This window comes from Anas platyrhynchos, chromosome 11 (assembly GCF_047663525.1).
Source record: "Anas platyrhynchos isolate ZD024472 breed Pekin duck chromosome 11, IASCAAS_PekinDuck_T2T, whole genome shotgun sequence".
In the NCBI taxonomy this organism is placed as follows: domain Eukaryota; kingdom Metazoa; phylum Chordata; class Aves; order Anseriformes; family Anatidae; genus Anas; species Anas platyrhynchos.
Window position 1 is genome coordinate 16,399,543 of NC_092597.1, and position 27,728 is coordinate 16,427,270.

Consider the following 27,728-nt stretch of genomic DNA (forward strand, 5'->3'; position numbering starts at 1 on the left):
GGCCCCTGAGGCACACGCACATGAGTTCTAAAAATCCATATGTTGGGGGTGAAATACAGGTGCTATACAGCCACATTAAACACAAACATGATTTGGTTAACCATCAGAGATAACAACACGGAAAGAGTACATATTTATATATGCAAACATAAAATTATATTGGGCATTTAACTATTAACTCCTAATAAAAATCAACATTTGTTAAGAGACACCACACACCACTTCCAGCCACCATTGTGAGAGAAATCAGTCTCAGAGACAACTGTGAGACAACTGCAGGAAACTACTTGTTCTTAACAGAGAGGAAGGCTGCAGAAATATATATCCAAATTTTATGATGACTTCCTAAAAATTCACTGCCCTCACACTAATGACATCAATAAGAGTAGAGTATACAGGACCTGGAGGCAAAGTATAGTTATTGCAGTTAAATGTTTTTACCTGAGCACCCGCTGCTGCATTCTCTATTAAATTGTTGTTTGGATTTGCAATCCAGAAAGTGCTGACAGCCCTGAAAAATCAAAATCAAAATCAAAATGATCCTAAGCAGTTACCAAACAGGAAGGGATACATTTTCATAGCACTGTGCTGGACTTCAGCCACAACCCTCCTATTGACTTTAAAACTCCACACAACCTTTTAATGATTCTCTTTAAGGAACAGCATCTAGTGATGTCAGACATTCATTTATGGAGTCACATGCTGAACTTATTGTGAATTATATGAGACCATTAACACAAAATCTGTGCTCTGTTAAATGCAGCTTAAGGAAATCTGATGTCTTTTTTTTTTTTTTTTTTTTTTTTTTTCCTTCTTCCCAAAAGTTAAGCAGCTTTGGAAAAAGCCTGAAAAGTGAACTTCTATTTTGTTTTTAGGAACTCTGGGGGCCATGGCAGGAGGTAGGGGATTCGCTATGGATTTACTATGCTTCCACTTGGAAAACAAAACAAATGTCCTTGCAAGCCACAAATGGCTCATTAAGCAGGAGATTAAGGAGATATTATTTTGACATTTGTTCAAATAAAGAGTTTTTGCCTCAGAGGGAGGATCAGCAGTGGCACAAACAGAAGCCAGACATAGCTATGAAAACATTATGATCTGTTGTATTACTTCATTTGATAACATCTTTTGCAATAATAAAGACCACATGTAAAAACACTGTAAACCATTTCTCATGACCATAACAATTAATTTGATCATTCTAAGCAGAAAATCTCAATAATTTTTATCTACCTTAACTACTGCATGATCAAGAATCCCCACTCCTTTGCTTGAACAGAACAACTAAATAGGTGCACAATAAATCTATATTAACCATATAATCAACCATAGCATTTCAACAACCATAACTGTAATTAATTCAATTGGATTACTTACATAAATTAAAATAAGTAGGATTTGGGCACTAGATCCTTTTCCAGAAAATGTGAAAATACAAATTTCTGTTGATAAATTATATTCTCACTTGCAAAGAGTAACCAGGCCAGTTTCTGGATCCCTTGAGTGCCCATGTTTTGGCACATCAGTCTCCAAAATGGAAGCTGACTTTGGTCAACTACAGCGGGATATTGTTTACTGCATTTTAAATGAGGCTCACTGCACTGTATGCTAATCTCTACGTTCTCACTAAATCTCTTAGTATAGCCTAGATACTCATGTACTTGTGTACCTGTTGACTTTAGATGCAAAATTCAGCCCTGGTGAAAACAGGCAAAAATTCCCTTGCACTAGGTGATGTTTTTGCCATCTTACACCAGGACTGCACCTACTTGCACTTATCAGACAAATTTCATGGAGCTGTCTGGTTCAAAAGGACTGAAAGGGGTTCAGACACAAGCAAAGTACTCTATGCATTTATGATTCTTGCAAAACAGCAACAGCAATAAACAGCAGCAAGTATTCCTTGCTTAGGTTTCATGCAGATACTGATAGATATCTTCACATGCAAAACAAGGTCAAAGAGATAAATTATTTTTAAAAGTGAAATGATAGGAAAAGCTGCACATTTTTCATCAAATAGCATAAACTTTATCATCAAAAGTTTTGGTTTTTAGGACCCCGCTACAAACCTCAACATCAGTGCAAAAACTAACTCTATCTCCTGGAGCACTTACATGCAGTCAGTGCTTGGCACAGGGATGTAATTCCCATAGACGTGGCTCCGGATGGCAAGGCACATAGCTTCATTGCGATCTGAGGGCAAGATCGTTCCTGACCTGGTGAGGAGGCCCAAGTTGTGATAGAACGTATTGCGTTGCTCCGTCCCATCTTCAAGGAAGAAACAGTGCCCCAGAGTGTCATAGCCAATGGTGTCTTTTACCTGGAAGAAAGTGTACAGGCCACAGATTACAATGCTAAGAGCAGTAGGAATGACGAGTGATGTGCTTTATCAGTGAACTCAGAAACTCCTAGGAGCAGTTTTGCTACAGTTAAGTGTCTTAATGTGCATCAGTCCAGGAGCTAGCTCAAGCCGCATGTGGTTTGCATAAGAGTGGCTGATCTTTCTATACAGCGTAACTGCTATTAAAATTACTCTGAGGGAGATCACGTGCATAATTAAGGGAAAATCATAAAATACTGGATTTAAGACGCCTCTCAGCTCTAGGAGAAAATATATGTTTCAGTGTCATGAAGTAAATACCTGTGTAAATATGTATGTGTCTTGCATGATAAACCAAAAAGTTAGGCTGGTTAATCCAGGAATTGTCATGACTGCAATACTTCACAAATAAAATAATAAAAAAATCTTGAAATTGCACTATATGAAATAATTTATATTATGAATATTTCTGTTCTTTCTGCTCCACTCTTAGAACATGCAAGTCCACTTCATCCCTTTAATGCTCAGCTTGGGCAGAGATGGTCTCTCACTGCCTATTTAAGATTAACTGACATGTATTAAATCATAATTTGACCAAGAGGATTTAGCACAAGCCTCCTTTGATGTACAGCTTTATGAAGACAAATTTAGAAATCCTTTAAATGTGAATACTAAATCAGGTTAGTTAAAGCACCAACTATTTGTTACTAAATCTCACTTAAACCGAACTTTGTACTTCACATGATCCCTGTCAGCATATTTATTCACTCTTCAAGCATACCAAATTCCTGTTGACGTCAGTTAGAGTTATGTCCTTGTAAAACTGCAAGATTAACTAATATTAACCCATTTGGTTATTTCTGTATGCCGAGGGATACTTGAACCAAATCCATTTCAGATTCATATCCTGTGATTAGCCCTTAATGGCCTACAACTGTACGTAACAGCTGGAGTCACAAACACTATAGTTTCCGTAAGTATGTTTCTACTGGAATTTTCTACTTCTTTCTTGATTTCCTGGCAGTTGCCCCTCAAACATGTCATCTGCTGCTCTTGTTTCAGCCTCAGTGAGGAGTTCGAGTTAAAAAAAGGCAGCGTGCAACGAGGCACCCAGCTCTAAAAGATACATTTTTGGAAATCCACTGAGGTTCTGCATGCAGGTGCACTAGCTTAGGGTGAGCTACAAGGAAAATAACCAAGAGCCTACATGCAGCAACACTGAGAGAAAGTGTCTCTATCAGTTTAATCTCAGGAATGCAGGTAGGAAACGGATTTAGATCGAAATGCAAGTGCTTTTGCCAACCTGCTAAGAACAGTAAATCTGACTACTCATGTCCTTCCAAATGATGGGCAGGAGCCACATCAAAGATTTTTTTTTGGAGAGAATTGGTAATGGCAAAATGCCTGCTGCCATAAAGGAAAAAGTTTCATTCTTATAGATTTAGTTGAAGTTCAACTAATCTGTGCTTCAGAGAAGTCCATTAAAACCAGACTTGCATCCAAAGACAGATTTTAGCTTTAATTAATACAATTTGTGACAGTTTCAGAAACACATGGTGGCTCTGAAAACCTACACACATGAAATTATATTGATCGCTTTTCTATAACATTTTAAAGACCATTTACATTTGCACTTAATGAGGAGGATCCATGCTCTTAGATCAAAACAGAAACAACTGAATACTCTCAGCACATCACAGAAAGAAATTAGAGGCTTGGAAAGGAAAGCCTGCCAGCAGCACTGTGACATTAACAGTAGCATATTACTGTATGTGTCAGCATGCAACATTGTCCACAACACAAGCTGCAGCCCTGTTGGCATGTCCAACACCAGATGTTTAAGATGCCTCTAAACACTGAATTATATATAGTCCAGCAACACAATATAAGTGACCTTTAGGCACTGCAACTTTATACATCTAAAAGACTACAGTATTCTGCGGTAAGTGTGACGTGTGCCAGGGAAGCGAGCAGCATGTCACAGCCCGCTTTCTAACCACAGTGAGTAACACAAGCTGCCTGTGCTGCTGCCGTGGGCTTGCAAAGTGGCACAAGGCTGGCACACAGGAGAAGCAGATGGGAGAAAGGCCTCACACACGATGCTGCGTGACCCATGCACAGCACAGCACAAAGCACAGCACTCCCGTAACTCTGAAGTTACTTCTGAAGAGGAAGGGGGAAGAGAAACCTGTCTGGTCTATTCTCAAAGGCTGAAGTTACATATCGTGGTGCAAAAATGGATACTCACCTATGTTATTTAACTGTCATTATCTGATACAGTTGCAGTTCTCTGGAACCGCAAATTATTTTAGTTTATTTTAAAGCAGGGCTTTTTAATACACTGTAATTACTCTCAATGAATGCATTGCAACCACATGATTCTTCCACAGAATCACTTATTTAGCCTTTGCTATGAAATCTGTCCATGAATTCATGGACTCAAAGCCACCCCAGCCTGGTTGCTGGTGGCCTGGATCTCACTCTTGGATTCCTGATCGCACACCTACTGAATCCCACATACCCCGCAAAACCCTTGACAACCTCTCTTCTGATAAAGACCTAGGGAAAGACCATCATTCTTCTCAGGAATAATATTAATGTAAGGCTTAACTTTTCATTCCTGGCAGGCTTCTGCTATTCAAAGGGTGTAATACTGATGTGAAGAGAAAGGGAGTTGAAGTGTATCTACACATCCTATGCAAGTCTCCTGCCACCTAAGGGCTCTGTCAACAAAAGCAGGTGCTATAGCCAGAGTGAATCACATATATGAGAAGGTAATTAATAATTTTGAGTGGTATGGACAATAGAAACACTGTTCAAGACACATGAAATGTGTCTCAGTTGTGCAGGTCCAGTATTGTAGTTTTACTAACACCTGCTTATTGGTGGACCCTTTTAGACAAGGGTCCCACCAGAGTGTATCTATGTCATTTCTTACAGAGCTTTATGTCCAGAGCTGAGAAATGTTGCCAGGAAAAACGTGGGAGGTCATGAATAGTTCTGGGAGTGTCTCTGCCTAAGCACACATCAGGTGAACGAGGAAATGTCCATGAACATGAAAATACCACTCCAGGCCCCACAGAGCACACAGCAATTGGACGTGTCGGGACTGGAGCAGGAACCTGTCTTTTCCAGCTGGGGCATGTGTGGTTTTTTATTTTTTTTAAAAAAGTTCCTCTCCACAATGCCCTTGTGAAGATCTAGGTCAAAGCCAAGTTCCTGAGGGTTTTTTCTGGCACTGAAGTGGCCATTTGGGTCTGCACATCTCATACTGCATTCCCTTTGTCATGTGCACAATTTTTGGATTTGTTTCACATTGCCCTGACTTGAACAACCCTTGTCTTTTTTATCTCCATTGCAAATAAGATCTATTGCTTCAGTCACATCCATTAAAAGCCCATTGCTTTCATTTTAAATTAAACTTTGTATGATCACAAACTGTCCACAGTAACCATGACAGAGATTTCACTGTATCTGATCACACCATTAATGATATTAATTACCATGAGAATATGAAGAACCTGAAATTCAGTTCAAAGAGCTGCACCACCAGAACAGCAGTCATAACCTGTCAAATGAGGTTGACAAGTCAAGACATCTCTGAGGGAAAAGACACCTTATTTCAATGTTCTGATTTCTCTCTGCATCACAAATGGCTCTTACTGTTTAGCAGTGCCCTAAGCAAAGAAATTAACTCGGTACTAATAAAATGTGTTTCCTACCAGCAGGCCATGAGTTCCATGTATGGCAACACACCTAGAGAAGCAGTGGTGGATAGCCAGGTTATCGAGGTACGTTGGGCGGTCGTATCCTCCTCTCTCATCCACATCCTCAGCCATGTGAAAATGCACAGGGTAACTGCCCAGGATTTGCTGCCCCATGTTCTTTAATTCCACTCCTGACATGTGAACAGAACTAAAATTCCTTAGGATCTGTTGAAAGAAGTGTAGGTCCAAGTAAGGCGTTGCAATATAAATAACGTGCTAAAAGAAAAACACTTTTTTTCCCCATTAGGCAATATGTTTGCAGTACAAAACAGGGCCTGATCCCAGAAGGAGGTGCCAGCTCCCTGCTCTGACTCACAGCAGCACCTGTGGAGAAGCATGCTGGCGGCTGTGCACCTACAGGTGTGGGGGTGCCAAGGAATAGCTGCCAAACAGCACGTACAGCATTTAGCAACAGATAACAGCACATAAATGCGTGACACAGCTGTGGACAAAATACTCCTGTCGGCTACAGAAAGGGACAGCACTTAGCAACAGGCTCTATTTCCTGAAAGCTTCATCTCTGTCAAGTGAGTTTAGGTCAGACCTGCCCAGATCTCTGATTTCCACTAATTGGGAATGCATTTATCTTACACAAAGCCCCTGGAACAGCTAAATTTTGCACGTCCACCAGGAACACCTGGGACAACCCAGAGAGGGCTAATCCCAACTGGCAAGACCCAGCGCTTATCTGAGCCATGAGTGGAGCAGGTTTGCTCTGAAGGAAGCACAGCTACTTCAGCAGCACTTTGCGACCTGTGTAACTTCACACCGCCCCTACCAACAGCGATGGAGCTAAAGAACCCCACTAGCCTGGAGAAGGGTGTGCTGTGGGATACACAGAGAACAAAATGGCACAGCCTCATTGTAAGTCTAGTTCTGCAAAATAGGCCAACAAACTTTCCCCACCTTCATAGACAAGTATTCTTTTTTTACCCCAGACACAATGGTAGTTTCAAGCTGCATACTGCTCAGTTACAAACCAGGGAAGGAACTACCTGAAACAACCTACAGGCACGTGCATTAAAAATTACTCACTTTAATATGTCCTCCAAATGTGTCAAAGGAGAAAAACTGACATTGATTTTGTCCATAGCAGGAGTCTTCCATTTCTCCTTGAATAAGTATATTTCTAGTCAGAAGACCAACCTCTGCCCTCATATCGATGCCATCTATGACTTCTCCGATATGAAGATAAAGTGGGCTGCCTGTAAAAATCAGAAACCTCTTATTCATGGGGAGCGTGGTGTCCTTGTTATCATGCTGTTCTAGGCAAGTGCACACCTTTCATTTAAGCAGTCACCAAGTTTGGGACGTGCCCTGTGTTTGATCCACAGGAGATCAGCCCTTCCCCTGGCTTCTATAGGGGATGGCTGCCTCAGGCCAAATTTTAAATCCCACTATGATATCAGAGCCTTTCAGCTCTCCTACGACAAGTGTCCACATGGGACAAAAATTAGCTAAAGAGATAAGTAAGTGTAAATGTAGAACATAAAAGACACAACAATATAAGTGTTTACAACAAACAAGCAGTTTAAAAAAAAATAATAATCATACCATCAATTTTCACTTGATTATTTTTACATTCAGGGCAGGGAAGGAGATTAAACTCTTCAGCCTGATGCATAGAATAATCTGTGCTGGCAATGACAATCCTGTCACCAGGTAACCAACTTCTAACATCATCCACTAAATGAAGAATTATCCCTTTAGACACTTCCACTTTAAATCCATTATGAGGCACCCCTGAAAAACGAAGCAATCAATTATTTTAGAGTTGCACACGACGGAGTCCTACAATTAGTCCAAGTGCTTACCGATTTAATTTTTGTCTTGATAACTGTGTGCAACAGAAGCACTCTGGCCATTAAATATGTCAGTATCAGCTCTTTGTAGGCAGTTAAATGCTACATCACGGGAGTACTGCTGTTAGCATGGTCACCATGCATAAGGGCACATCTATTACTATCATGGCACAGTTCAGATTTGTAGCCAGCAGACAAGACCGAGCAAAGCAGCAGAAGGCGAACAACGATGAGGAGCCACTAAACCTTTAATCCATCCACTGAAAGCAGTAACAGTGAAGCGGGTGCCATCGTAGGTCAGGAACTCCCTCTGGGCTACGGCGAGCCCCGTGGTCCCGCTCCCGTGATACTCCCTCTTATCTTCAGCCGTGGAAAGCGCATCCCCTCCGAGGATCCCCACCAGCGCCCAGGGCTGCCTGAAGGACACCAGGAGGGAGCGGTCGGGCAGGCAGCCCTCACACACATCCCCTCCAAGCTCCGGGGCCCGAAGGGGCTGCTCGGAGCCCCGGATTCCCCCTCCCTCTTGCTCCGAGCCCCGTCCCGCGCCCCCCGTCGGGGCTCGCCCCGCGCTGTCCCGCAGCCGAGGCGCCGGGCGCGGAGCTGTCCATGGTGGCGCCGCGGGCCCGCCCCTCCGAAGCCCTGGGGGCCGCGAGTTCGAGTCCCGCGCCCGCCGCTCGCCTCACCTGTAGCCCAGCCGGGCGATGTGCTCGCTCCGCAGGCGGTCCCGCAGGAGCAGCCGCGTTTCCAGCGTGAGGCTGCGGGCCGCCGAGTCCCCCACGGCGGCCGCCACCACCCTGCCGGGGGGCTGGAGGGCCAGGAAGGCGAGCAGGCGGCGGCACTCGCCGGCTCGCAGGTGGGTGTCGAAGCGCCCCGCCGCCAGCACCCGCCCCGTGCCGGCGTCGAGGATGCGGAGGTTGAGCCCGCGGCTGCCCCAGCGCTTCTCCGAGGTGTAGCGGCCGTGGCGGAGCCCTCCGGGGTGCAGGGTTTTGTCCAAGAGGCTCCAGGAGCGAGGCCGCCGGCCGTGCAGCTCCAGGACGCCGCCGCCGCCCACTCCCACGAATTTCTGCCCGAAGCCGGCCACGGCCGCCCCGTCGGCGGCTCGCCCGTACAGCGAGATGGTGGCCCGCGAGCCGTAGGGGCAGCGCTCCGAGCCGATGTGCAGCTCCCCGCCGTCCTGGATGAGGATGTAGCGGGCTCGCAGGGTGATGGGCGGCCCGCGGGGGCGGTCGGCGAACACCAGCTTCCCTGGCGGGCGTGGGGAGAGCAGCGGGGTCAGGGGGCTCCCAACGGCGGGGACGGGAAAGAGGGGACCGGGAGGCGTCCCCCCACCCGGCTGCGTGCGTCCCCTCCATCGCTTACCTCCGTCGCGGATGACGAGGGAGTGGAAGGTAGCGGAGCTCTCCAGGCGCAGAGCCGCCCCCCGGCCCACGACGGCGGCTCGGCGGGTGTCGGAGCCGGGGTGCCACGGGGAGAGGTGCGGGGCGGCCCCCGGGCACGGCCCTGCAACAGACGGGGGCAGCGGCAGCGGCGGCGATGCGCGGCGGGGCGCGGCGGGGGCGGAGGGGCGCGGTACCGACCTGCTGCTGCGCTGCCGCTCGCTGCTCCGCGATGTGTCCCGCGGCGCTGCCGGCACCGGGACCGGCTCCGGGACCGGCTCCGGGTCCGGCTCGAAGGGCAGGGGGAGCCGCAGCACCCCCGGGCTCCCCCCGGCCGCTACCTGCAGCCCGCAGCCGCCGCCCGAACACGTGCGCGGCGCCTGCTCCTTCTCCGCGGCTTTGCACGGAGCCGGCGCCAAGACACATTTTGCTTTGGGCTGTGTTTTTTTTTTTTCCCTCCTTTATTTTTTTTTTTTTCCTCCTCTTAACCTAGCAAGAGCGAAACCAGAAGCAACCTCCTTTCCCCCGCTCCGCACGCAGCGTGTGACAACCCCGACAGCAGGACGAGCGGGGAGCCGGCGAGGAGAAAACCCCAGCGGCAGACGGACGAGAAGCACCGGCGAACTCCGGCCGGCGAAAAGACCTCTTACCTATTGCCCCGGCAGCGCCGAGCCGCAAACTTTGTACGCCGCCTCTCGGGAGCTCCCGACCCGGGCTGCTGGGCAGAGGCAGGCGCAGGCAGCTCCCGCTCCTCCGCTCCGGCTGCCTCCCCTCCGCCTCCCTATTTATATCCATCTTCCAGCCGCCGGCGGTGCCCGCACTGTTTACAGCAGCTCTGCTGCTGGCTCCTCCCAGCTGGGGACGAGCCCTCCAGCCCGGAGGTATATCTGCGGCCGGCGCCGAGATGCTCGGGGGCCGGGGAGATCCCCGCTGCCCGCCCGCAGAGGTCGGCCCCGGCCCCGGGCTGTTGCGGGGGTCCCCCAGCTCCTGGGGGTCACAGCGGGTCTCCGCCCGGGGAGGGCTCTGGGGGCTCCGTGCAAGCCCGCAGAGCACCCAGCTGGGCTCAAAAGTGTGAAGTGTGGGGTTCAGGGGCTTAGAAACTGCCCTGGGAGGGGCAGGGGTTGAGGCACTGCACCCCCCATCTCTCCCTGCAGCCCCCTGGCACCTCAGAATGAATCAGGAAATGTCTCAGGTTGGAAGGGACCCTGAAGGTCATCTAGGTCCAAGCCCCCTGCCATAGATACCTTTCCACAGGGGTGTCCTGTGCCAGGCCATCCTGCCTCAGGTAGCTCTGAGAGCACCTGAATCTAGAGGCTGCAAACGTCCCTCCAGACAGTGGGGGAGCAGAGAGATATCTGCCACATCACCTCACCTTGCCTGACCAAGCTGTAGTCAGAGCCCGCAGCAAAAGAGACAAAAACCCTTCCCTCTAGAAGGTGCTCTGGAAGGACGCAGCTTCAAATAAATCTGTTTGCATTTACCCCCATGGACTAGGACTGTTCCTCGCCCTTATGGGCTCCAGGCTGGCCTCCAGTCTCCACGCACAGGGCACTGCCTGCAGGAGGACCACCACACACACTACTGCTTTCCATGAACTAGAACACCACATTTTTTCCTAGGCTCTAGCATAACTGAGCTTCAGGGAACACATAAATACAGGTAACTGCTTATTGCAGCCACTGCCACCTCCTTCCCAGAGCTTAATCCCTCGTCTCTGCTCTGCTGCCCAGCGTCCAGCGGCAAGGACAAGCCAGAAGCAGGCGAGCAGCAGTGCCAGCCACTGCTCCCACCCAGGGCCAAAGCCAAAGAGGTGTGAAGCCACAGGTGCTGCTGATCTCAGCGACAGTTGTGTGCCATCATCTGGTCAAACCGTTCCAATCTGTCACCCCTGAAATTTATTCTGGTGCAGGATTTCTTCTGTCGGGGGGCACAAAGAGGCTATAGTTATGTTAATAAGGAGCGAGTGCTGTCAGACAAAATATGAGAACAGACTGGGAGCAGGGGGGTGGGCGAGGGGCATGGCCGTGCCCACGCTCCCGATGACAGCTCCGGAGCAGGAGCGGCACTCACTTGTGCTGAAGGAAACACATTTGCTCTCCTACACCCTGCTCTGGGACTCAGGGCGGTGCTGAATCAAGATAAGCATCCAGCCCAGAGAAACACATCCAGCCGATACTCCCTCATGACAACACTCCATAATACAGGGAAATGCTAGAGCTGCCACCTTTGCTACCGGCTGTTCATCTATCATGTATTGCTGGCACTTCTATTCCTGTTTCAAATAGCTTTTGGCATTTTCCGTCCAAAAAGCGGCATTAGTCAGTACTGTGCCTCCTTCTTATCTGAACATGACATGTATGAATATGGGTCATGGGAAAGCAGAGCAGCTATCAGAGGTATGGTAGGCTGTGCTCATTTTTAGGAGAAAGATTTATCTACTGGTGGGAGCCGCAGGCAGGACAAGACAAATAGGAGTGCTTTGTCTTAAAACACACTAGTTTCTCTGAATTCTGAGGTTCTAGAAGTGTAGAATTGGAGGTGGAAGAGAACTTGAACCTTTATTTTATAGCCTGTCAGTCCCCTAGAAACCTCATATATATTTACATAAAACATTTGCTCTGCAAAAGATTTCATAGACTTACAATGTAAATAAAAGATGACAAGGGTTAACCTAACCTAGTAACAGCGGAAATAAGTGTAGTACAGGCTTTGGGTAGTGCTAAATTTCAGGCAGGCCTTGCAAAACTATTAGCAAAGCCAAAAGTGACTCTATTTGACAAGGGGCTTTTTTTGAACAAGAACTCAAAATTTGTGTGGTGTGAGCACTGTTTAAATCCTTCAAAGCCATTTTCCCCCTGTAGTCTCAAAATCCACATAGCTGCACTGCTCTGTTATTTTTTGTTTGTTTGTTTTATAAGGCAAGAATAATTCTTGGAGGCGAATTATTTCAGTATCATTTTCTTCTGCATTGTTTTCTCTGACTGAGGAGGAGAATTACAAAGCAAATGAGACTGGATGTATCATCTTGTTTTTCTGAAGAGTCCCGTCTCATTTTCAGGAAAGCACAGAAATGCTTGTTGTTATCTGTATTTTGGTGCATGCGAGCTAAAATCTTTTCCTTTCATTCCTTCCCAAGTTTCCTTTTTGTGGATGATTTTTGCTTTGCAGCAGTGCCAGGCCGAAGCTTACACAAGAGCGCTCCGTTACAGGGCACATCCTCAGCGCGAGCCCGTTCCCAAACATCCTCACACCTGCAAGTGGGAAATCATGACTAATCCTCACTGCCTCAAGCACTCTGCTGGGGTAGATCTTCCTTGAAAAAAAATAAAAATAAAAACCCTGAGCCTTCCTCTGAGTGTTGTTACAGATCTTCCTTGAAAAAAAAAAATAATCCTGAGCCCTCCTCTGAGTGTTGTAACTCTGGGTTATAAACTGAAGTTTATATTTCTAGCAAATAAAGTCGGTCGTCTTCCTCTGCCTTAACGGGCTGCCTGGTACGAGGAGATCTCTGCCATCTCCTGTCTCGGCTTGCTCCGAAGGCAAACGCAGCCGGAGCCTTCCCTAACAAACCCCGGTGGCTGCCGAGGCTTTCAGGCGGTACGGAACAGAGAAGCTGCCCCCACGGCAGCCGCCCGGGGATGCCCCGAGGGCCGGGGGAGCTCCTGCAGGGGATGGATCCTGCGCGGGGCTGCACCGCGGCCGGCCGGGCGGCGTCGCCCTTGCACAGCCCTGGCCGCCCAGCCTCGGACCCGGCCCCGGGCCTCTCAGGCCCCGGCCTCCTCAGGCCTTGTCCCCTCAGGCCCCTGTCCCTTCAGACCTTGCCCCCCCCTCATGCCTCGACGCCCTCCGAGCCCCTGTCCCCTCAGGCCTCGATGACCTCCAGTCCTCAGCCCCCTCAGGTCCCGTCCCATCCTCCTGAGCACTCAGTGCCTGAAGGACGCAGGCTGCCACCTCCTACGTTACCCTTAATTAAACAAACGTTATCAATGAAGTTTTCCTGCTCCTCTTCCTGGCTGTATATTCTGCCATCTCTCACTTTATTTATTTTGTAATTCTTCCTAGATTTTATGTTTTTCCAAGCAACACAGCTCCCTGACACGTTTCCGCAGGCAGCCCCCAGCTCAGAGCGGGGCAGCGGGAGGCGTTGGCACAGCCGTGCCCTGGGGAGCCGTGGCAGCACACTCCTAATGCATTAGAGGTGATCTCTGAGGCAGAGATCAGCCTGGCAACCACACCGAGCTGGGTACAGCACTACCACAGCTCGGCTTTTAGCGCCGGTATCGATTCCCACAGACCAACACAGCTTACAACCAATCTATGGCTCATCGGCGGCGACTGCCTTCCACATGCCGCCCCAAAGGCTCCTCTTGTGCAGACTGTGGCTGCTGCCAGCCACCTCAGCACACACCTCCTGCCTCAGGCTGAGCACCTCAGCCCTCGTCATTGCTCAGAAAAACACCAGGGCCTGCACACCGAGCCTGGCTCCCACCTCAGCCCCATCGGCGTGACAGAATTCAGCCCATCTCCTCCTTATGTACCTACCACTTTGCTCCACTTGGGGCTTTACGGGTGTTTTCCTTGCTTTCAGCATTTGCTTCTTGAGCAGAGCGAAGACCTTGGACTGCTGACTTTCGGAGAGCACTCCCATGTTCCTGAGCAGCTGAAGCATCCTGTGCAGCAGGAAAGGCTTCAGCTTGTGCTGTGCCAGCTTGAGAGGACTGACGTGAATTTTGGGCAAGTTGACTTCCCGATCACAGTGATAAAATCGGAAGAGATTCCAGGCCAAGCTGGGTCCAAAGGTATCCATTAAAATATACCTGGAGAGTTTAAGGAGCATGTCACAGGACAACTGCTTTTCTTGTGATTTCTGGCCCAAGTTCTGGCTCAGCAAACTTCTGCTGTCCTTGTGACCGAGGGGAGAGCTGCTTCTGAGCAGGCTGGAGAGTTTGTGTGAGCCCACAGTCCCAGGAAGGGTTTTCTTACTGTGCAGCAGTCCTTTGTACTCCATATCCCACCAAGAACTGTTGGGATTCAGGCTATGCCCTGAAATAATTATAAATACAGCAAAACCTATTAAACAAACAGTGAAGAATCCTGGTGGGCTTCTTTCTTTTATACATAAATATGTACATAGACACGTTTATGAATATTTCACTGTATCCTTGGATACACTACAAATTGTTACACTACTTTGACAAACCAGCTGTGAGGTTCTACAGGTCAAATCCATAGAGAGATTTAGAAAAAGGCAGATTTGGGGGTACTAAAATGTGATAATTTTTTTTTTTCTTTTTGGTGGTGGTTGTTGTTTTCTTTTAATTAAAATAATATTTTCCCTAAACATTATGGAAAATACCCTTATTAAACATATACACTCCAGAGTACACAAATTCCTTAAAAAAAAAAAAAAAAAAAAGACCAAAACGGTATGTTCTATGGTATGTTCTACTCCATATAATTTTCTGAAAAACATTAAGAAAAAAAGTGATTCCTATTAAAGACTCTAATAGCCTTTTTCTTACATGACTAAGAAAGGAAAATTTACATTCCCACTGTGCCATTCCCATTTTGAGCCCAGCCCCAGGGCCTAGCACAGCCTCCAGGTTTCCCAGAGCTATAGGCTGGGTCTCAATTAAAGGCTCCATTCTGCTTCCCAGGTGCTCTCCCTGGTCTCCACCTGCTGATCAAAGCCATTATTACCCTGATGTAACGGGGTTAAGCTGGGGCTCAGAGGCCACAGCAGCCTCCTCCTGTAGATGAGGTACTGACTGCTACAGGAGACTCTCTGGAGCTTAAGTTTGTATCTAAGGCAGTGCTCCCTACGCAGCACTCCTTCATCCAGGCAGAGCCTGAAGGTTCAATTTACACCCTGAGAAACGATCAATAAAACAATTAAATTCAACATCGGTAGGCTGGGACTTCTTAAGTCGGACTGCAAACATCCTGGAAAGCTCTACTAATTAAAAGGGACAAGGAAGGCAAAACTTGGCTGCATCATGCCCGGAGTGTTTGAAATAGTTAATGGCTTAACATAAGGACATACTGCTAAATGCTGGAGGTCACGTCCTCGAGCCCTGGAATGTGCCTGCAGCGCTCGCTTTCATTTCTAAGCAGCGGACAAAATTTTTAAGAATGTTCTATTTCCTAGAGGTGGACCCCAGTCCAGCATGTCTTAGAAGCTTCAAATACTTTTTATTTGATTTCAAGATTGGAGTTAAGTAGTCGTGACTTACCATCCATCAGGTTAGTTGTGTATTGTAAACATATTAGTTAAATGTTCTAGTATTACACTGGAATTTTATATAACAAACTGCACATTTATGGTTATAATTCACTGAAAGATAACCCTGTATTACTTAGAAACTGCAAAATATGCCTGCTAGGACTATATGGCAGTGGATGATTCAGGAGTAGCATCACAAAAGTGGCACTTTGCATCCTTAGTGCATCTTTCATTCAGAGCAACCCGCAGACACTGCAAGAACCCAACTCACACAACCCTGAGATCAATTTGGTTTCTCGATAGGCACGCTGAAGCAGGGGGCAACTAACAGCTCATGCCAGCTCCCCAGAGGAACAAGGAGAGAGAGAACGGAGGCACCAGCTGGGTCCATGTCACCCACCCGTCCCACGTGGAAGCACTGGGGCGAGTGGCTGTGCCGCACGGCTGCAACCTGCCTGGCGCTGCCCTGGGACAAAGGGAAGGGCTCGGGGTCAGCCCAAGGCATCCCTCCTCAAGCATATCCAACAGCAAAGCGACCTGAAGCACAAGTTTCATTAAACCTCTAAGCAGGTCTGCAAAATTTCTAGGATAAACTGCTGCGCAAAGCATCACGTAGAGCGAGCACAACTTTGGGCTGATGGCTTGTCTTCAAAGACAGCCCTTACATTAAAAAAGGCCTGAGGAAGTAAAGAGGAAATGAATCAAGGGTCCATTGCACGTAGTCACCTCCAAAGCCATAATCAAACCGCGCCACCTATTAGCTGGAAACCGGTCTCAGCTTCCCTCCCACCAAGGGGCGGTGAGTCCAAGCAGCCGCGATCCCCCCGCTGCCCCCGGGCTCCAGCACGGAGCTCGCTGCCTTTCTGGCAGCCCCCAGGTGGGCTCTAACAAAATATTCCTCCTTCCTCCTCCTCCTCCTCCCCAGCACTGCCCACCCCACCGCCGGGCACCCGAGTGGGGACGGTCACCGTGTCTCTGCTGCCTGCGGACACCCGTCTCCTGCGCCTCTGGCCGTGCGCCCAGCACCAGCAGCACCAGCAGGATGAGGGCAGCGCTCCTCGGGGGGCTCCCTGCAACACAGACAGGGGGTTGGCCGCCCTCCTGGGGCTCCCCCCGGCCGCTGGTCCCCGCTCCCGGCGCCCCCTTACCCGGCCCCATGGCTGGAGGCGCAAGTCCCGCGGGTGCGCAGGGGCCGGCTGCGGGCAGCTCCATGCCGCGGGCAGCGCCGCCCGGCCCCGCTGCGAGCCCGCCTCCAGCCAGCGGGGGGGATTAATTTTTTTTTTAATTTTTTTTTCTTGCTGGGGGCAAGAGTCAGCCGTGTCCGGAGCTGGCTCAAACGCTTCAACTTTTTTGGGGAGCAGGGGCTTTGGAAAAGAGAGGAAAAGGAGGTAATGCTGCAAGCACGGCGCGCACTGCTTGCTCCCCGGCCAGCCTGCAGGATGGCAGAGCTCAGCTGCACCCCCTTGCAGCCTGCCCTCCTGAAACCCCAAAGATGCACATGTACCTTTGGAAGAAGCAGAAAACAATGTAAAGTTAAGACCCTGAAGAGGTGAGGGTTTGGTTTTGTTTGTTTTGAGAGAGAGGCAGAATGCACGTTACTCTAACTTTCCGCAGAATTAATTTGGTTACTGCTGGAACCCTGCCACGAAACCAGGCACTGGGGAAACAAAGCAGCTCTGAGCTTGTCCTTTTCACTGTCATAATGAAGTTCTGAGACCCAAATATTACACATCTGAAATATGATGAAATTCACCCTGATTTAACCTAAGAATTACTGCAGGACTTTGAGAGCCATGAAGTAGGTAGGTTTGGGGCTTGACCTCGTTCCCAGCAGCAGTGTGCCCACCACCAAAGAGCTGTCCTACACTTAGTGTTGGGAGGACAAAATGACTGCAGTTGCAAAACAACAAATTTCAGAGCTAGCACAGATGGTGAATCCACAAAGAAGGGAGGTTGGATATGGAGAAGTTAGATTGATTTAAATAAGATCATTGATTTACATTCATGAGAACGGACCTAGGGAAAAAAGATTTGCCAGATGAGAACAATCAAGTAACCGCAGGAGGAGAGGGGACTGGTTTTCTATTTCTATATTTAGCATTACTTAGAAAAAGCAAATGTGATACAGGATTTATAAATGAAGCGCACAATACTGAAATGAATTTACACTGAAGTGTAAATACAGGTTTGGGCATTCAGAAATCTGACAGGTCAGTGCCCTGAGCAGAGCTCCCACACGCTGCAGGAATGACAAAGAACTGGAGGAAAAAAAAAATGTAGCAGAAGCAACAAGGGTAACACATCTTTGTGTGAACAAATACAGGCTAAATTTATAACAGTTACATAAATTTTAAAAAGATGGGCAAACTCCTTCGAAAATGTCACCTTTAAAGTTGTAACAAATGTTTTCCTCGGGCTTTTTCAAGTACGAACGTTAGACAACTGCTGATTTAAGACCAGACGCTCCACAACTTACCTTCCTGAAAAGAAGCTGTACGTCAGGTACTGCTGCACTGTATAAACAAAGTTAGCAAGTCACACAGGAAAAACGGGGGAAAAAAGTTATTTACACTCTTGGAAGACCCATTGCATAACTTATCCAGGCATATACAGCCACTCTCACAGTGACACCTTGGTAGCTCTAAAATATGCATAACAAGTTCTTGTAAAGGCCCACATTATACATTTAAATGAGTGAATGTTAGCAGTTTGCTGGAACAAGCTACTTTTTTAGTCCAATCCAAAGTTTCTCTTTCATAACCCCACATCATCCCCTTTTCCACCACCTAAAACTTCTGTTCCAACCTTTTTTTTCTTTAAACAAATGGGGACCTGAAACCCACTGTCTTATAAACAGTTTCATGAGTTGGCCAGAGATTTTTTAACTAATAATTCTAATGCTGGCAGGCACTAGTACTATGAAATGCCTGAAACAGTGATACCTTGATACAGGGGATCACTTCAGCTAAAAGAGCATAAAGAAGCTCACTACTATTTGTTTTCCTTAAAGGACGTGCCAGGAAATTATATATAAAAAAAAAATCACAACTCATCCAAGAACTATTCAATGGGAACAGGGCTACAACAAAAATTGTTTAAGGAACCAAACAGGTCAACAGATAATTGAATTAAAAGGAAGTGAAAAGCCCAGTGAATCATTGATAAGTCATTAATTAACATTCTAATTAACAGTAAAATATTTGTATTAGTTCAATATAGACAAACTTTGCAGAGCAAAACACGCAATGCAGAAGCCAGAAATACAGGAAGGCGTCTGTGAGCACTACAGTTATGCAGAAATATGAACAAATAAAGGACAGTACAAGGGGAAATTCACATACAGTCAGCACACTGAACTTGGGCTGCACATGCAGTGACCCTGGGACCAGTGTAACAATGTTGAATTCAGATTTGGGGATCTCAGTAACAGAGGAATACTGTCAAAAACAAAGCAGATTCAAGGACAAGTCACAAAATTAGTACTTCTTTAATTCCCGCAATCATAAAAGAAACAATAGGGAAGAGAATTTAAGTACCAGTTCCTTGAATCAAAAGGGGTCCTGAGGAGAACAACATTGTAGCCTGAAGTTTTCAGAGCAACCCAAAGTTCAACTGAGGTATCAAAACAACATTGCCCAGTAAGTAGAAATTCCCCAAGTCACTACGTGGGGAGGCTTACACTTGAAGAGCAACCTGGAGCACATCCCTATACCATGGCCATCAGCTTTGCTTCCACTGAACTCAGCAAGAAACAAACACAAGTTCGTTTCTTCCTGAGAAACATGGAGAAAGCAACACACCCACCTTGGATTTACAAAGGTGCACAAATAAAAAACAGACAAATGAGATGTAATTGAATATTTACTTAAAATACAGGAAGAGAACAGCCGGGTACCCTGGTGCTTGGGGAATTTAAAACTGACTGGACAGCACAGGTGCAAGCACCCAGGGTAACAAGCCAAATGATGTGCAGAAGTGACAGGTGTCCTCATTTCTCCCCTACTCCCCACACCACTACAAACAAAAACACCCTTCCCCCTCCCCCCTTTTACAGTAATAGGGCCAAGCCAATAGCCAGACACCAGACACACTTGCAGTGCTGACAATTAACTGCAGGCCTGTTGCAAGGTCTCATGACAACGATGCTCAGACATTTCTTCTCAGCCGTGACTCATGTATTTTTGTTATTTAAAAAACAGCTGGACGTAATTTAAAAATAATCTTTTAAAGATTTGATCTACATACCATACTATGTGGAAATGAGGCTTTCTACTTTAGGATAGCTTTTCCTTGGAAAAAAAAAAGGAATTAAGTAATGACATTTAAGTACATTTTGTTCTTTTTTTTTCTTTGTATGAAAATAAGATTCAAAAAATGCAGCAAGATCTAATCCATGCATCCTTTATTCCATTACAACCACTGTGTTGCATTCTAGCAACAGGACACAAACTGCAATCAATCGTGATCAATTTATACAACAATCTGAGGCTTACAGTACATTTAAGGCCTTTAAATTTGGAAAAATTAGACCTATGCTAGTAGTGTAACAATTACATGTTTTGCATTTCTGATGCATAATCTGTGCGATTCCAGTGTCAAAGAATCAAATTACTCCTAAACTAAAAAGATCAGCTCAATGAAAATTTAGTTACATAAATTCATCAAAACATAAATGTGTAAATTTTTTGTCCTGGAAACTTTATAAAACTTTAATAGCAAAATAATATAGGGATAAAAACATATTTTAACAAAATGTATTCAATCATATACAAACCAGAATTTTGCAGTTTATTGTAGCTAGACTTAAATTAAAACTACCAATTAAGAATCTATGCACAATGTAAATTCAAATATGTACAGTACTTTTAAAAAGTCTACAGGAATGCTTTACAGAAGGAAATGTCTGTTATGGCTATTATTCAGACCATCTGAATATTAAAATGAGTTTTCTAGTAGTAAATTTACACATTTATTTTTAAACAAAAGCAATTTTGTCCATAGTTCCTTTGAGAATATTCCAGTTATGTTTATACAAGGTAATGGAGAAGTCATTACAGAGTTTAGCCCCATATAGTAGTTCGTTTATTATCAGGAAAAAGTATATTTAAATAATTTACTTGGGAAGATCAGTAAGTTAACAAAAGAACACTAAAAGGGAGGAGGAGGAACTTCATCACAATAACTTTCCAGTTACAATACCACAGCTAGAAACTTTACAAAGAAAGTACTCGCTTAGATTGAACCCATGGCTGATTGTTTAGAAGAAGCTGTAGCTCATAACAGTTATGTTCTACACACTGAGAACATTGAAAAAAAAAAGTCTTTGTAGGACAGAACTATAAACGATCAGAAGTGAGACAGAGAAAACTGATCTTCAATGAATACAGCACTAGGTAAAAAGTGTCCCCATAAGCAGCTAGTATTCCCCACTTCCTTCAGGGCAATGAAGCTAAAAATTGTTGGAATTACAGTAGTTGACCGTATTGTGTGCATTAGTAGAATAGTTTCCAGATATAAAAGACAAATTTCATCAGATGTTTGATTAGAACACCCTAAATACAGGGCATTTCTTCATAGTATAAAGCTATTACAGCTATCCAGTTAAAGCATGTGCAAAAACAGGTAATTTCTTCCATTCACAGTAACTGAGGTAAAATCAGGTAGGCTTCTTCAGGAGTTGGGAAGTTCATGAGATATGAACTGTTTTAGTCTCTCTAAGTACTGTGCATAAAGCTCTATGTCATTATGCCCAGCCCCTTCCACCCAGAGGGGCTCTACTGCTCGTGGACATCGCTCGTACATTGCCAGGCCGTGGGAGAAATCGATCACCTCGTCTTCGGTACCATGGATTACCAACACAGGAGAGGTTACCTTAGATATCTTGTCAATGCTGGGGGATAGAAAAGGAAAACAGTGCTCAGTTTGTGGCTTTAATTTTCACACATTTAAAGAAAGCTAGCTTAACTACTGGTAAACACCCTGCTTGCCACTGTATGCTTTAAATGGCTACAAAACCTTGAAAATGGGAACAAACGATATGGAACAAAGCTTACTCCCAAAATGCATGTGCAAACTGCAACCTTGCTACCATTACGCCGCCAGTTCTGATGGCACGAGGCTCAAATGGGCAGCAGTGCAAATAAAGTTTGGCACCTGAAACACCAGCCAGTGGCGTACCTATCAAAGAAGCCACTGCAGAAAGCTGGTGTATGGCAAATCAGATTCTATGAGATGTTACCACTGTGGACTCTTTGTATTACACATTATCACCTTCCCATGTAGCAGATTAGCAACCGGTTAACTGCATTCCAGTCATAAAGACTTCATGCGAAGAGCCAGCTCATGAGGTTTGAACCTGTCTTTAAACCCCCAAAAGAGGGAGGAATGAGATAAAGTAAAATAACCCATTCTTTGTACCGATTGTTTAAGTTCAAATGGCAACAGAGAAAACTGTGGGAAAACAGCGTAACACAAGGACATTTAACTGCAAACCAAATGAAACTCACATGGGATTTTGTTTTGTGACACTGATTTCTTGTCCCACTCCAAAAAGTGGCCTTAAAAGCAAGCCGTTCGAGCCACATTTTGCAGGCCAATGCACCTAGTGACTACCTGGCACAGAACAGGGTTAAAAGAAAGGGAAGGGTGACAAAGGCACCCTCACACCTTTGAGTTCAGACCAGAAAACCCCGATTATGAAGCATATGGGTAGCACATCAACTTCAAGGTGGTGAACAGCAGCTTCTTCTGCCTGCCTTCTCCCAGGCACCAACCTGTACTTTCAGATAGCCGTTCCACATTGTAACTCCATACCAGTGCATAGGCACCATGTGCTGATGTGCTCAGCTCCCCACCACCTCCACTTCTATCAACAAAAGGAGGAACTGACCAATAATGAGACTATGCTTTGGCTCAGGACATGATGTAGAACAGGGGATGAGCTGGGGGGAAAAATGATTATCAGTCATATTTGATTTGACAGAAAGAAAATGTTATTTCTTTATGCTATCTAATAAGTGTTTTGATTTTTCTGTCCTGAAGAAAGAATGTGATATTAGTAAGACTAGGAACTTTACAAAGTGACCAGGCTAATTGCTTAGGATGATAACAAATACAGATACCAGCATATGCTGATTTAAAAACAGGTTTAAAGAAGATTTATCAAAATATAGTTCATTAAAAATTAAGATGTAAACTGAATCACTAAACCTCATACAAACATCTCAGCATTCAGTATTCTACAGAACAGCCATTGGTATTCCAGTAAACAGCTGAGTGTAAACACATTTTAGACTCTGTATCAATACTTCCTCGAAAAACAGATTTCATGTTATTTAAAATTAAAATTCAGCCTCTTTCACTCCTCCTGTCTGGAATCTGAATTGCGTGCAACTGTGCTGAATACCGAAAAATATCCCAAGAACTTGGGAGATAGAACAATGCAGATTTCCTCCCCCAGTTATCATCCCCAAATTAGTACAATACCCAAATGTAATATTTCATCATGAAAATGCTACATAAACTGAAGTCTTAAGCCCATGAAGGGTCTGTCCCTGAGCTCCATGATGTGACAAGACAGGTCAGCCACATATAGTTACAGAGATATTTACACATCATTTTAGTGGCTACAAACCAAGATCTCATTTATTGTACGAAACCAGGAGGAAACCCCTTTCCCTACACTATTTAGATACTGAAACTCTTTTTCCCCCCCACACATATTCACAGACCATTAAGCTAGATATTTGTATTTTGCAGAAAATTGGAAAGCGTCCCGTTGCCAACTCAGCAACTCATAAGGCAGCATTTACACTGCACGTTGGACTTGCTTAGTATTCTCGGCCATACCACTCTGCAGCTAGAAAAATCTACAGAGACCACATTCTCACGGAGTCCCAACATAAAATGCACATAATAGCAATTCACTGGAGGTGCACACAGAACTATTTTGTTTCCTGCTGTGAAGACAGACAGTTGAGCTGTACACATACAGAAAAACACGCTGCTGTTTATTTTCACTGCTTACAGTGCAAGTGAAGTCAGACTGACAGCAATGAGCAGCTCAGTAGGTTAAGAACAAAATACTCAAGAGCTACAGTGCATCTGTTGTCAGTGTCCCCCTCCCCCCCTTTTTTTTTTTAAAAAAATTGATATGGCTGCTATCAGCTAATCACTACTAGTTTTGCTATCACAGCTTTACTAAGGTGTTGTTGTTTTCTCTAGCAGAAGCATTTGGAAATACTGGGTTTACGGTTTGAGGATAATGAACAAGTTTGCATAAAACAATTTCAAATTCTGATTGCACCTTCAGCAATTTACATTTTTATCTTATTTGGAAGAATGCAAAACTTAGGGACTGGACAGATACTGTGACAGCTACTGTTACTTCTGGCTGTTTAGGCGTGGGTTTACAGCTATGGTTTTCACCCTCCCCCACAGTCTAATTTTAATCTGTTGTAACTGGAATAAAACAAACATGACAAATGCTACGAGCATCTCCTACTACACTCATTGCAAACATGACCTTCTGAAGCAAAGTCAGGTTTGCACAAGATTTCAGTGAATCCTCTGCTTCTTCTTTGCCCTTCCATGGACCACTTTGCTTTTTATCTGTCCTTCTCCTTACTCCCCCCAAGTCTGTATACACTGCTATGGAGACTGGCTCCCCTCTCACATTCCCAAACGTCTAACTCCCACAGATAGCTTTGTCATTGTCTTGATGCAGGACAATACTGACATAAATATCTTAATTTTCTAAACAGCAGTCCACTTCTGGCAATACTTGAAGTGTAACTGTTCAAAGCCACAACAACAAAACATCTGTAGGAAATTAGTAAGGCTAAGCTCAAATGCTAAGATGTGCGATGTAGAATTTACCAAAGTCTTAGAAAGTCATTGGACAGTCACTCAGGCAGTTACTAGATATACATTGGCTTGCAACGTGTGGCTTATTTACTGGTTGTGAGGGGAAAAAAAAAGTTATAAAATCAAGAAGATATGTTTTGTCCTATCAACATTACAAAAAATGATTTTGTAAGTTTCCATGCAATAAAAGCTAAGCCGTTTCAGCAGAAGAAAACAAACAGAAAAAAAAGAAAAAAGCATTAGAGTGGAATTTTTGTATCCCTGCGAACATGCAGAAATAATAAGAAAATTCCTAAAACGCCTGTTATTCCTAGAACATCTACTGTTCCCAAATATTGAGATACTCCTTAACTTGGAACTGTTGCAATTTCAAGAGAGACACTAGGCTCTAAAGGCAAGTGTTTTATCTTGAAACCAGTTGTACGTACTTTTCTATATGTAAAATACTCCAGAGCTTCTAAATCAAAGCTGACTGAGATTTTAAGAGCATACATTAATAATTTGTTAGTCATTAGTCTGAAGGACTTAATAGGACATTATCAGTTATTAAGGTACCTATCCAAGTTTGAAGGTATAAAAATCCTGGTTTTAACAACCCGCAACAAAAAAGGATAAAAAAACAGTTGCAAACACTACAACTTATTTATGCGTTAAGCTATCATGTCAGTTTGAGACTGAGAGCAGCCTGTTCATGTGGTGAATCTCCACTTTGATTTAGAAGGTTAGCATATGTGAAGTTTAAAATACAGGTCACAATTCAATAAAGTTCCCCAGAAGGTTACATGGCTAGTCCTTTTTAAACACCTAAAGAGCACTTCCAGTATAGAGCAATTATCTTTGCACCATTTATACATACCTTGGAAAAGCATCAAAACAATAGGTTTTCCTAGTGTCAGGAAAAGCTACCCGTAATCCAGACATCAAAGGAGAATGAAGGATTACTGCTGCACACTCGTACCGAGATGCCAGGTCTACTGTAGGGACAGTACCAATACTCTGACCGTACAGAATAATGTTCTCAGGACTAACGCCATACCTGCAGAGAAAATAAATATCAATTTAAAAAACATATTTTGCATCATAAAGGCAAAAGACAGAAAAAAGGTGAAGGGTGTAAAACAGATTATAAAGAACCACAAAACACCCCTTCCATCCATTGAATTTTAAAATCCACTCCTAAGAGACATGAATTTACAAGCCTAAACTCTAAAATAGAACAGTGAAGTAAATATTCAGTGTATTGTACAGGCTGAAGAAAGCTATCCTCAGAGGAGGAATGTCAGTTTGTTGATCTGCACCATTTTCATGAACACCTCTTATCTTTCCATTCTGCAGCACAGCAAATTATAAATTAGACTTCTCCCTACCTAGAGTCACTTCCAGGAATCTAAATTAGGTATTCTGGAGGCTGACAACCTTTCCACCATTAAACAAAATAGTTACTGCTTTGACACTCCTTTTTTTCAACACTGCTGAAACAAAAAGACCAAATTGCCTTATTAGTGTAGCTAAAGATGCCAAAAAGCATAAGAACTTGAGAGGATAGTTCGGTTCATTTTTCAATTGATGATTGGTATGAGTAACTCATCATTTTTCTTTTCCTGTTTAAAATATGATGTGGAGCTTATTTTGCAATTATAAAGATGTTATTCCATAATTCCATCATTCCATAAAATTCAGGGTTCAAAGGGAGACTTGGATGGCTCCCAAATATTTCTATCTAGCCTTTAAGTTGTCCTAGTGTGTGTGCTCTTTCGCAGAAGCAACTAAGAAAAAGCTAAATTAATAACATCACCAATTTTAAGTATGCAAAATGTAAAGGAATTTGGAAGTGGCACAGGAGGAGGTAACAGGGTAGGGTAGGAGGAACAGTACATTAGTATTTGGTCACTACAACTTTTAAGAAAGCTACAGATGAAAGCTATTTCTCAGTTGGTTGCAGATTATTTATCCAGGCTTCTACATCTAACTCAACTTTCTATTGCAAGCTATATAAAGAATAATTGATTGGGAAGAGAACACATTTCTATTTGAAGATAATTTGCACTGAACACATCTTTTTGCCAGTCTACACTGTCCTGCTGCCACTGCTCTGACAAGGAAAATCAAAACCTACAGTTTGGCCTATAACCAATGTACACCTGGGAAGCTTTGACAAGCTGATAAACATGTTTGACAGGGCTTGATAGTACCTGACTTTCAAGCAGTCAAATGATTGGGTACTTGCAAAAGAGATAATAAAAATTACAGTAGAAGAATAATCCAGCCCTGACCATCTAAGTACAGACTGGCAAGATTGCCTGTTTTTATCATGAAGTAAAACGAGGCTGGATTGAAGATTCTGTGCAAGTAGAATTTTCTTAATATTTCCATGCTGCTGAGCATAAGGGTGCTTTTGGCATCTACTGTAATATGAATAAGCATCTGTATAAAAATATCTCCCTGGAGTAAAATTTTATCCTCTTGGTAACCAAGCAGCAGCTCACGTTGGTGGTCTATCACCACAGCCATGGCCTGATGTTTTTAAAGAGATGCTGTAAAGCTCTTTTAGGAGAATTTTTTCCTTCTTACTGTTAGAAACAGCCCAGCACACAGTAGAGCCTGGCTGGTTTTGGTATGCATGTTAGCAGAATCTCAGAGCAAAGCCTTGTCCTCACAGACATCATTCCAGCTGCTGGGTAGTGAGCGGGTCAGAGGCATGTACCTTTGAAGGCTGAATATGGAAACTGTGCATACAATCCCCTGACCTACCAGCTGTTGCATCATATTAAAGAGGGGCAGAAATGCATCGACATCAGGAAATAAAACAAAATGTGACCCTAACAAGATGTAGCACTTAAGTAGGGAAAGAACAGCATTAATACTGGTAGGTTTTGCAGTACCATCCTGTGCTCCAATATCATGTTAAGTCCTATTTTTAAAGGAGTCACAATCTATGGAAAGTAGAGAAAAAGATGTTTGAATGATAATCACAGGATAATAGGACAGCATAAGGTAGCCAGAGAATTCCTTTAACACAATTGCCTCAGCATTGCAATTTTCTTCAATTCTCTTTCTTTCTAGCATACCTATTGCCATAGCAGCAAGCTGCTCAACCTGCAGTATAAGCTGTTTTCAGAAACAAAACACCAAAAGCAATGAATACAAAGAAAATCAATCTTACTGGCATAATATGAAATTGGAAGACAGATGCCATCTATAGCGTCACTAACAAAATCAGAGCTCTCTAAATGTACAGAAGTCTTTCTTCACCAAATCACTACAACTAGTCAGTATTTAACTCTTCAGAAAGGCAACACGGTAATGTTAACAAAATAATTCTTAAAAGTATTAGGACTTTGAGTGAGTGCGTGTTGCAGCCTGTCATTAAGTCGA

The 27,728-nt window shown here is 44.6% G+C and overlaps 3 protein-coding genes across 9 annotated transcripts in view; all 3 read right to left on the minus strand.

Annotated features, from left to right (window-relative positions):
- The window catches only part of CEMIP (cell migration inducing hyaluronidase 1), a 112,039-nt gene extending 98,228 nt beyond the window's left edge, over positions 1–13,811 (minus strand). For both annotated transcript variants that reach the window (XM_021277341.4, XM_005027156.6), the window contains exon 1: positions 9,916–13,811. The gene's annotated coding sequence lies outside the window, so the exon portion shown is untranslated. The remainder of the gene's footprint in view (positions 1–9,915) is intronic.
- LOC101804475 (cell surface hyaluronidase CEMIP2-like) overlaps positions 1–16,731 on the minus strand; it is a 53,336-nt gene extending 36,605 nt beyond the window's left edge. For 3 of the 6 annotated variants that reach the window (XR_011811880.1, XM_072043234.1, XM_072043238.1), the window contains exons 1-11: positions 16,637–16,731; positions 16,457–16,558; positions 13,808–14,308; positions 9,249–9,389; positions 8,573–9,134; positions 8,136–8,305; positions 7,642–7,830; positions 7,123–7,292; positions 6,043–6,252; positions 2,115–2,320; positions 442–511 (exon numbers count right to left, since the gene is read on the minus strand). Coding sequence is in view for 5 of the 6 variants with exons in the window: in XM_072043234.1 (XP_071899335.1) it covers positions 442–511; positions 2,115–2,320; positions 6,043–6,252; positions 7,123–7,292; positions 7,642–7,830; positions 8,136–8,305; positions 8,573–9,134; positions 9,249–9,389; positions 13,808–14,308; positions 16,457–16,558; positions 16,637–16,700 (2,385 nt within the window). In the remaining variant the exon portion in view is untranslated. The remainder of the gene's footprint in view (positions 1–441; positions 512–2,114; positions 2,321–6,042; positions 6,253–7,122; positions 7,293–7,641; positions 7,831–8,135; positions 8,306–8,572; positions 9,135–9,248; positions 9,390–13,807; positions 14,309–16,456; positions 16,559–16,636) is intronic. The other 3 variants (XM_072043236.1, XM_072043237.1, XM_072043235.1) reach the window with 3 other exon arrangements.
- A 3,142-nt stretch (positions 16,732–19,873) lies between these two features.
- The window catches only part of ABHD17C (abhydrolase domain containing 17C, depalmitoylase), a 33,356-nt gene continuing 25,501 nt past the window's right edge, over positions 19,874–27,728 (minus strand). The window contains exons 2-3 of the mRNA XM_005027154.5: positions 25,210–25,389; positions 19,874–21,378 (exon numbers count right to left, since the gene is read on the minus strand). Coding sequence (XP_005027211.1) covers positions 21,159–21,378; positions 25,210–25,389 — 400 coding nt within the window. The 3' untranslated portion in view covers positions 19,874–21,158. The remainder of the gene's footprint in view (positions 21,379–25,209; positions 25,390–27,728) is intronic.